The sequence below is a fragment of the Melanotaenia boesemani genome, chromosome 11 (assembly GCF_017639745.1).
Source record: "Melanotaenia boesemani isolate fMelBoe1 chromosome 11, fMelBoe1.pri, whole genome shotgun sequence".
Classification (NCBI taxonomy): Eukaryota; Metazoa; Chordata; class Actinopteri; order Atheriniformes; family Melanotaeniidae; genus Melanotaenia; species Melanotaenia boesemani.
In genome coordinates, this window is record NC_055692.1 from 20,047,360 (window position 1) to 20,058,166 (window position 10,807).

At 38.0% G+C, this 10,807-nt stretch overlaps 1 protein-coding gene across 2 annotated transcripts; it reads left to right on the plus strand.

Moving 5' to 3' along the window:
* The first annotated feature begins 1,846 nt into the window (after positions 1–1,846).
* Positions 1,847–7,820, plus strand: cdk7 (cyclin-dependent kinase 7). Of its 2 annotated transcripts, none has more exons than XM_042000592.1 (12): positions 1,847–1,963; positions 2,197–2,256; positions 2,338–2,371; positions 2,448–2,515; positions 2,625–2,693; positions 4,263–4,373; positions 4,459–4,577; positions 4,840–4,939; positions 5,027–5,113; positions 5,206–5,355; positions 5,717–5,855; positions 7,417–7,820. In XM_042000592.1, exons 1-12 carry the CDS (start codon positions 1,898–1,900, stop codon positions 7,443–7,445), a joined length of 1,032 nt encoding a protein of 343 aa, XP_041856526.1. In that variant the 5' UTR covers positions 1,847–1,897; the 3' UTR covers positions 7,446–7,820. The 2 variants fall into 2 exon arrangements, with proteins under 2 accessions (XP_041856526.1, XP_041856527.1); XM_042000593.1 differs by having other exon boundaries at positions 1,910–1,929.
* Positions 7,821–10,807: the final 2,987 nt, after the last annotated feature.

Genomic DNA, 10,807 nt, shown 5'->3' on the forward strand with positions numbered 1-10,807 from the left:
AGCACTCAAGAGCAATAGTAACAGTATGTGTGAAGCAGCAAGATACAAAGAGGAAATTTGATAAAGAGGTAATAAGATTTTTAAAAATCCTTTGTGGGGGTCCACTCGACATCCTCCCCCTTAGTTTATCATAGCTATACAGTGTACATTGTCTAAAGCAGTCATATACCACATGCACACTTAAGCACACAACAATGAAAAAAAGACACCTGGCCTGCATTTGTTGTTTACTGTACATTGTGTGAATACTGTCCCATCTAAAACTGCTTACCAGCAGCCGGATGTGGTGGTGTGGCATGTCCTCGCTCAACAACACCCACTTCCTATGAGTTTGATAAACAGCTTTGTGGTTTCACTCACCTCCTGGCTGTCAAACAGGCGTGTGTATACACACACATACACACAGCTCAACAGCATCACCATCTGCTAATGTGACATATAACCAGAGTGAGTTACTGTGTGCAGTGTTGCCCGGCATGAGATTTACTGTGACAAACTGTGTAAGCACTACCAGAATCACTTATGTCTCTCATCATCCACTGCCTCACCGAGAGACTGAGGGGAACGAGCACAAGTAAGCCCTCAAATCATATCAGAATTAAACAGCATCAATATGTCACATTTGTTTTAGAGCTTCTGATCTATGTGGGTCTGAGTTATGTCCCCCGCTGGACACTAATGTTCCATGTTAAAACTCAACTTTGTGTCCCTAAAGGTGGTTGACTAACTGGCAGTGAAGACTGGAGAGTTTCTTTTCTCTTGTGAGGAAGGAATAGGTTGTAGATATGTACTTTTGTGTCATTAAAGGACAAGTCAAAATTTTCTTCTCTTCTTTTCTCTTCGCTTCTCTTCTCTGCATGGTTGCATAGGCACATACTGTCAGTCACATCTGTGAGCTGTCAGACTATAAATGTGCATACATGTGAGGGGGGAATGAGGGGTGTATTACGCCTGCTGATCCTTCACACTCATCTTGTCAAACTTAACATTAAAATGAAAGTCAGTGGTGAGTGTGTAGCATCCATGTGTATGTGTTTGTTTGTGTGTCAGTTGGCGGTGTGATTGCGGGCATGTGAGGCAGGAGACAAGGAGGGTCAAAGGAGAGGAGCCATGCCTAATCCTGTGGGATGTGAGGGTATCTTACTGTGAATGGAGATGGGATGTAGAGATGTGCTCAGTGGTGCATGGTTCACGAAACAGTTCTAACTGACAGAAGAGACTCTCCGGGGACCAATGTCAAAACTGGTAGGAACAAAAATAAAGGGGAAAAGGAAAACTGTGAGGAAAATAATACTGCATATTGCATCATTAGAGCAAAATGTTAGATAAGGCAGAGATATGTAAGATCTGAGTTTATATTTAGATTTCTCTCGCTGATTAAGATGCCTGCCTTTGAAGATTTTTTAGGATTAAAACATGTTAGCATAAAGTATTTTATGACAGAAAAAACATAGTTTTGTGACATTAGTAGTAGTCTTTGAAAAAAATAGCTTAAAAATTAAAAACTGATCTACAGATGCATCTCACCTGTTATTATTGTTGTTGTTGTTGGTGTTGTTATTTTCACATTTTTAAAATCCCTGTGTGTGGTGTTTGTGCTTGAAAAACACTGTAAATATAGCTGGGTGGATTACATCAGGGGACCATAGAAATTCTGTGTAATTATTTCCATGGTTCATTTCATAGTAATTTGACCCAAGCCTATACACAAATCAAAATTTAAATTCACATGTGTCTTTTTCCTCTCGCCATACCCCTTTGCTTTGCTAGTATTGGACAAATTAAATCGATAGGTGGGGCTGTTGGTCAATTTAAAGCCTGTTTTATAACCCGGAAACAATCGCTGAGGGACCTTTAACAATGCAGGAAGTGTTACTGAAACTTACTGTTAACTAACATGGCGCTAGATGTAAAAACTAGAGCCAAGCGGTATGAGAAACTAGACTTCCTCGGAGAGGGTCAGGTGGGCTGCGTGATTTTTAAATGATTTTAACGATGGCTTTGTTCGTGCTCACGTTGTTTCCTCAGTTCTGTACTTTGCATTGTAGCTAGCTAACAAGCTTTAGCTGGTTGCTAATGTCAACAAAGCGTCGCTGCAACTGCATGTCTTTTGTGCTTACAGCAGAAGTGATGAAGAAGAACATAATTATAAGCCTTTGTGTCACACTACTTATCCTCTTCTTTCTTTTTATCCAGTTTGCCACAGTGTACAAGGCCAGGGATAAAATGACTGACACAATAGTTGCTATTAAAAAGGTACATGGAGTGTGTATACGTTTGCATTGTACTGTAAACTGAATATTATGATTTCTAACACAATACTTTTTTTTCTGTCAGATTAAGGTTGGCCACAGAACTGAGGCTAAAGATGGTAAGTGCCTACCACCTCTATGGTACACACTTTAATCACCATTGCAGATTATGTTTATGTAGTTACTTATTTGTAGGTATAAATCGGACTGCTCTTAGAGAAATCAAACTGCTGCAGGAGCTGCATCATCCAAACATCATTGGGGTAGTTATGTTTTCATTAATTTATATATACATATTTTAGCATGACCATACTGTTATATAACTGGCATTATTTTGAATCTGACCATATGTCTTTGTATTACATGGTAAAGCTGTTGGATGCATTTGGACATAAATCAAACATCAGCCTGGTGTTTGACTTCATGGAAACAGACCTGGAGGTGAGGACTGACCTATTTTTAGAAAAAACTAGGCTGTTCTTTTTCCTCTTTCGCTCTGTTATCTGCGCACATTACACTTGTACATCAAATGAACTTCCATACAGCTTTCTGATGAGATTTTTCCCTCCTGTTCTTTTATTTTTTTTTTTATGAATTAAAAAGATTCAAATTCATGTAATTGCCATTGTTCTTTTTAAAGATAATTTACCAGCAATGTATTCATTTTTTTGTTACTATTGTTTTTGGTTTTATCATGAGCATCAGTGTAGAGGAATGTTTCCTACTCAAAGCAGAGGTCTCTCAATAAACAGTTGCTCAATGTGTGTCTCAAGAATGAAAACACAGGTATCCTTGACAGTCATTTTCACAAACTCTACAGCTTTCTATTTATTTATTTTGAACTTTACTACAGATAGTAAATGGTTACACAACAGGGACACCTCTGTAGTGACTTTGAAAAAGAGGTTTTAGGAATATCTTTTATAAAATATGATTGTGGATACCTTCACATATGTTGATATTAAAAGTCTTTTGAAGAATGTCCTTGTTTTGGCATGTAAAATGTAGTGTAAATAATTGTCATGGTGTTTTTAAATGGGGAAGGGAAAAAAAATAAATAGACTTTTATGAGGTTCTTTTTTTTACTTATTTATATTGTTTACTTATAATAATAGTGTAAAATCTAACCAAACTATGAACTACTATAATCTAGTTACATGATATTATACAGGTAAAAATTATGCTACATTACTCTTGTGCTACATTACTAGAAGCTTGTGTGGCAGCTATGTTTAGCTGCTGGTGCTGTAAATAGCTAAGCAGGAAAAATTGAGCAAAAGACAGACAACTGTGATTGTAAGATTAGAACACGTATAAAAGAAGAACAGAAAACATGAGCTGAAAGAAAAAGATGGTAGAGTGACCTATGCTCAACGAGTTCACCAAGTCATTTATATCTTTTGTCCATCCTGTTTTCTCTTCATCGTCTTTCCTAAGGACAAACCAATCTCAAAATGGGCACTCTCCTCTTATACATCAGATCTCAACAGAACAGTTGAAAACAAGATAAACATGCTTTTAAAAAAATCAATATCACTCTGCTCTTGGCTCTCAGAATGAATTTATATCATTAGCTGCTGAGAGACGACAGATGAGAACAAAAGTCATGAGGAAAAAAAATATTCATCTTATTCACCGGTGCTGGGAGCCTATATTTAGACTCACATGCTTACTTATGATTGTATGATCTTATCAGCTACAGATGATAGATGTTTTTTCCACCTGTAGTATGGCAGCAGGACACTGTAACTAGTGTTTTCGAAGCTGATGAAACTGTTGGAGTTCTCAGTGTAATGTTGAGCATTTACTGCTCTGTCTGTGTCTGATCCGGCTGTTTCCACTTCCTCTAATATGCCCTGTCATTTTAGCTGTATTATCGGCTCAGATAAGTGCAAGTTAATTGTGAATGCTTTGCCTGCAGCTCTGTGAAAGTATGACGTAACGGATGAAGATTATTATATCAGATGCCCAGCTTTTCTTAAGAGTCTTTGTTTTTGTTTTTTTGTAAAGGTTATAATCAAAGACACTAGCCTGGTTTTGACTCCAGCCAACATCAAAGCCTACATCCTTATGACTTTACAGGGATTAGAGTACATGCACCAACACTGGGTCCTACACAGGGTAAGAACACTTAAACACCACATACACACTCTAAATATGTACACACATACTTGACAGTACATATTTTGCTTTTCTTAATGTCCAGGATCTGAAACCCAATAATCTGCTGTTAGATGGCAACGGAGTGTTGAAGTTGGCTGATTTTGGTTTGGCCAAAGCTTTTGGCAGCCCCAACAGAGTCTACACACATCAAGTTGTTACCAGGTCTGAACTTTTGTACCGATACAGATACAAATGAATGAATGAATCTAAAAATAATGTATATAAAAAGTTTCTAAATATTCATTTAGACAACAAAATAAAAATGTACTTTATCTACTTGAATGTAGGACCATAGAAAGCAAGCAGTAGAAAATGTTGGTGTTGATCCAGTGTTTTACATAAGTACTTTTTTAATAGAAGGGAGCCAATTTCATGACTCCTAATCTGGCCGTTTGTGGTTACAAAATATTGATCTCTTTCTCAGGTGGTATCGCTCTCCTGAGCTTCTGTTTGGTGCCAGGATGTACGGTGTGGGCGTTGATATGTGGGCAGTGGGATGTATTTTGGCAGAGTTGCTGCTTCGGGTACATAATTCTTACTTCAAACAGTATTCACACTGTGACCAGATTGTGTTATTTCATCTTCCAAGCTAATGTTCTCCTTTGCTGTAGATACCTTTCCTTGCTGGAGACTCAGATCTTGACCAGTTGGCGAAAATCTTTGAGGCTCTTGGAACACCTAAAGAGGAGACATGGCCTGTTGGTATCTATTTTTCACCAGTTGAGACTGTCTTTATGTAGGTCAGATGTGAGAACTGTTGTAAACATTTATTTGTCAAATGTCTCTACAGGGAATGAGTGGTCTACCAGACTACGTGTCATTCAAAATATTTCCAGGCACACCTCTGGAACACATATTTAGCGCAGCTGGAGACGATTTACTTGAGCTACTGCAGGGCCTCTTTACCTTTAATCCCTCAACAAGAACCACAGCTACTCAGGTAATATGTTGAGACCAGGAGCTGCTCATATTAGTGGGCTTTTTGTTTTTAAGCTCATTTCAAAGGCCATAAAGAAAAGGATACCATGTAATGTGGAATCTAGCCTGTTATTTTATGTTCTTCAGCTTTTTTTTGTATATTTAAGTATCAAATTTGATCTGTAGTCAAGTGTAAATATCTATAAGGTGATGCTGTGCTCTGTTTTTATGTGAAACATTTTTTATTCATTAAAGAGAAAAATCTTGCACACAAATACAACACAACAAACCCTGCTCCCTGCTCTTGTATGATGCAGTATGAGCAGAGTGCCTCTTTCTCTCTGCAAGTGCCTTGTTAATAGTGTTGTCCTTTTGTTCTCCAGGCTTTAAAGATGAGGTATTTCAGTAATCGGCCAGGTCCAACCCCTGGTCCCCAGCTCCCTCGACCAAACTGCTCAGCTGAGGCTTTGAAGGAAAAGGAAACAGTTGGGCTAAAGCGAAAAATAGAGGGCCTGGAGACAAGTAAGGAAAACTTTTTGGCTCATATTTACAATGTAAGTGCATAAGAGCTAAGTTTATCCTTGATTACCAAAGACAAAGATTTGTTTATGCCAGGGGTGTCACACTCTTTTTAGTTCAGGGGCCACATGCAGCACAATTTCAAATCTAGTGGACCAGACCAGTAATAGAATAGTATAATTATGTGGTCTTTAACCAATACCGCATTATTGGTTGATTGTTTCCCCTCATCTCTGCCATTATCCATTCCTTTCTCAATTCTGGAATTGTTCCTGCTTCCTTCAAAACTGCTGCTGTTACACCCATACTGAAAAAACCTGATTTAGACCCCAATGACATAAATAATTTCCATCCTAATTGTAATTTGCCATTCCTCTCCAAAATACAGTATAGTATATTAATACTTGAAAATATAGGTGTAACAAAAAGGGGCTTTTAAATAAATTTTTATTATTTGTAATAACCTATAAATAACAATTTTCCTTTTTTAAGTGCAAAGTACAAAAAATGTTATCAAGATGTTTACATTTAATAAACTATCAATTAGGGAAGCAAATTGTAAACCACCTGAAATTTGAAAAGAAATTATAGTAGTTTCAACTTCAACATACATCACAAGTTACAAATTACAATGGATCTACAAATCACAAAATATTTAATCACAAGTATCTGAAACTGAAAACAGTATTTTTACATAATGATTAGTGACTTTTCAAGAGCTGGAAGCTCTGTGTAGTAATCCTGACCACTTGAACTGACTCACCTCATAAAACAAACCAAAGTGAGATCTATAAAACAAGATATAAAATGTATTATTTATGTGTTGTGTTATGAGTTATCCCCTTGCTTTGAAAAATACTTAAACATAAAAGCAGCCTCAAATGGACAAATTATGTATTGCAGTGACTTTTATTTAAAAAAAATGCAGATAATGTTGTCTATTTCACAATTACCAAATTCATCCTGTGGGCCAGATTGGACGCACCATGTGGGGCCACTTTTGGCGCTGTACATTTGAGCACATTTTGTTTAGATTTTGAAAGGTGGTGGAAACTTTAGGGACATCCCAGACAGACCCACAATTTAATTAAGCATGTTTTTTGTTGTTGTTGTTTTTTTTTTAATAAACTATTCCAGTTCTCCTGCATTCTTACAGTTATAATATACCACTGGAGTGAACCTAGCACTTCAGTGGGTGTTGGCTATACCTGAAATTAGACGTTCACAGTCAAGTGAAGCAGAGACTTCATACACAGTTTTATGGATGGTGGGAAGATATGTTTCACTAAAGTAGAGCATTGGTGTTAATGGGAGGTTCAAAGCCATCACAGCTCCTCCTGTGGTTTGGAAAATATCTGGGTTTGACTGTTTGCTCTGTTCTGTAGTGCACCATGTTAAAGAGATTTTTTTTTTTTATATATACAGGTTTCTCATTTATAGGCTTGTTTTGTATGTGTGTTATAGAAACACCATGTGAATACTGTATTCAAAGCATAGATGAATGTAGTCTTTTTTTATAAGCGCTTTTTAAAAACTATAACGAATCTTGTTTGTATGTTTACAGCTGTGACAAAGAAGAAACTCATTTTCTGACCAGATGGTACCCGATCCGAGCTCTGCATGCCTCAGCTGCAGCATTACTCAGGATTATCGACTGGAATGAAATAAAGTTCGAAACATTCTGAGGCTGGTTCAGATGACTGAGACTTTTTAGAAGTTGTAGCCTTGGGGATTGTGCCTAAAGGTTAGCTTGGAATATCCACGGAGCTGTTTATGTCCAGCAGCTGATGTGCAGACTGTTTATGGTCAGTAGTGTTGGCTCTGGTTCTTCACTGATGTCTAAACTATTGGAGCCTGTTGGAATATTTTTATTTATGAGACTTGTGAAACAAACAAGATACCAAGGCTGCTTTATTTCATGTATATGTATTTTTTGTATTAGACCAATAAATTGTTCAAGTGCACTTATGTTTTTGTTGTTGTGATTTTGTCTCCAGGGCCTATTGCACAAAACCAAGATAAGGGATTAAGCTGGGATATGTTGGTCATCCTGGATCAACTTATCCGCGATCTGGTTGCACAAAAGCAGGATAGGGGAAAGTGTGACATGTTATGGCATAAGTTAACATGGAGATGTACTCTGGAGCTAGCCTGCTCCAGTCCAGGCTAAGTTCCAGGATTTATTTAATCTCATCATCAGCAGTCACCACAAATACAAACCAATATTTATTCTCCTGCCCACTACACATTGTTATCACATTCAGCAAGACCCACTGTCATTATTTAATCATTTTAGATAAATGATTTTACAATCATTAGATAATTTGCACTTTCCCACAGACTATATAAAATACACATCCCATATAAATACACAAAGAGTAACATGATCTTCCTTTATTAAATAAAGATAAAGCTATTAAACCATGAGCTCTGTTCAAAACCTCAGTTACACAGAGCGCTACGATCCTCTGAAAGTTAATTTGGGACCTCCAGGTTGAGCGATAGAAATGATGGAAAGCACAGAATAAAGCATTTTATGCAACACAAGAAAAGATAGATGTTCAAAAAAGGTCTGTATTTAATAAATCCCTCATGTCTGCACACTGAAATAAATGCAGGCCAGTTCCAAACACAACTAATTAACACGAATGGATGCGGTCGCCTCCCTGCAGGCCTGTGTACATAGTACACATAACAAGCAACATCTATTTAAAATGACACCAAATCCCCTGCCATTGCAGGTCATGTCTAACTTAAATTGACAAGCATGGAAATGAACTAAAATAATGGCTACTTTATTGCCAGGATGGCAGATGCCACTGTGATGTCCCATGTCCTGCCTGGGCTGATCCTTAAGTGGTGAAGACATTGACATTGTGCCTATCCATGCCTTATCCTGACATGGGCATTATTATATACCTGCTGCTTCCTGAGGGTCTGCAAACGGTGTCAGGAGAAAAAGGCTGGCAGGCATACCCTCTGCCCGCCAGCAAGACCCCAAAGAATTCACATGTAAATACAAGAGATCTTCATTACAACCTCATAAATAGGACATTTTTTAAACACTTATGATGTTAAAAGTGATTATTATTAGATGTTGTGTGGCTTATCTTGTGATAGGCGCTGATAGACTGCAGAGAGTCGAAACACTCAGGAGTCATGGACCGAGCCAGACCATTGCTGATTAGTCAGTCAGCTTTGCAGACCATATGAAATGATAAGATGGAAACTACTAAACCAATCAATACACATCACACAATCAATGTAGAGTCTTCATTAATGGACAATATCCTAAAGTCATGTTGTTGAAATGATTTCCTGTTTACAAAGTCTCCCTAATGGGCACCTGAGAGGGATTTTACTTTGATGTATGATTTATTAAAATTTATGTGCATTTTATTGTTTGTTTTTTTAAATAAATGTTAAATGAAATGTGGGTGCAGTTAAAAGTCCTGCTCTAGTAGACAGTGTCATCCTACAGGCTTGATAGTGATGTACATCTCTGTGTCATTAGATACGATTCCCTCCATGTCTCTTCAACTTCACTGTGATCTGACACAATCTGTCATATCAGAGTCTTGATGCTGTGACAGGCACTGTGCTGCCCTTTTGGTTTCATGTCAAACTGAATCAGATTAGAGAAGATGAGGGAAAAGGAAGAGATTAGTATGTCTTACATGTGAGAGCAAGTCTTCATGTTTAATCATGTCTTTTCTTATTCCAGTGCAAATTTATATTTTCTGAATGCCATCTGCTGAGTGCCTGTATGCACTCCCTACAACGTCTGGGCATTCACCTATAAGACTGATGTTCTCCTGATCAGTGCATTAGTCAACCCCTGGACAGTCTGTTGTTTAATGTGGTGGAAGTGAATGGAACAAAATGATGTCACAGAGCTGCTCCATTGGATTCAGGTATGGTGAATGGGCAGGCCAGACCATAACATCAATGCCTTCGTCAGGCAGGAACTGCTGACACTCCAGCCACATAAGACAATGCATTGTCATGCATCAGAAGAACACAGGTCCCACTGCAGCAGCATATGGTCTAATAATGGGTCTGATGTTCTCTTCCTGGTACCTAATGGCAGTCAGGGTACCTCTTGCTAGCACATGGAGGTCTGTGTGACCCTCCAAGGATATGCCTCCCTAGTCTGTCACTGACCCACTGCCAAACTGGTCATACTGGAGGATGCTGCAGGCAGCAGAATATTCTCCATGGCATCTCCAGACACTTACATCTGTCATATGTCCTCAATATGAACCTGCTCTCGTCCATGCACATCACAGGGCACCAATGCAAAATCTGCCAAAAGTGTTCTCTGGCAAATGCCAATCGGGCTTTATGTTGTTGGATTGTGAGCACAGGTCCCACTTGTGGACGTTTTTAGGCCGCTAACTGGAATCAAGGGGTTACTGAGTCATGTGACAGTTTTTGCAAACAGCTAAAATGGCTTCAGGCAGAGAATCAGTAGCAGTCTTATCAGTGCAGGCCATGTCAAGGCCACTTCTGAACTCAATACATGGTTACAGTCATACTGTTGCCAGTCAGGAGCTTTTCGGGAAAATGAAACTTATGTATGAAATTGGGGGGAAATTAAACTTATGTATTGTATGATTAATACAGAAGGAGTTAGGTGGAATTTCCCTTCTTTGTACAGAGAATATTTATTGAGCCTATTATTAATATCATATTATTAGATGATGGTTAAAAAATTCCCTTTTTTGTGAGTGGAACTTTAATGATAGACATGTCTTCATGTCTACTATGAATAGTTGAATGGGCTTCCTGGCTCGGGTCCAACTGTCCAGAGTAATTTGCTTTCCTTGAAAGATGTCACTGTCAAAATTATTTTAAAATTACTAAACCACAAAGAGAGAACAACTCCAGAAAGAAAATAAAGTGACTGTAAAAAGTTTAGAGATTAAACAAACGATGATAGGAACAGATCAGAA

What these genes read in the sequence shown, in the direction of transcription:
- cdk7 (XM_042000592.1), top strand. Translation starts at nt 1,898, where the DNA reads ATGGCGCTAGATGTAAAAACTAGAGCCAAGCGGTATGAGAAACTAGAC. An exon ending in CAATAGTTGCTATTAAAAAG is followed by an intron (nt 2,257 to 2,337) that starts GTACATGGAGTG and finishes TTTTTCTGTCAG; the next exon opens with ATTAAGGTTGGCCACAGAAC. An exon ending in ACACATCAAGTTGTTACCAG is followed by an intron (nt 4,578 to 4,839) that starts GTCTGAACTTTT and finishes TCTCTTTCTCAG; the next exon opens with GTGGTATCGCTCTCCTGAGC.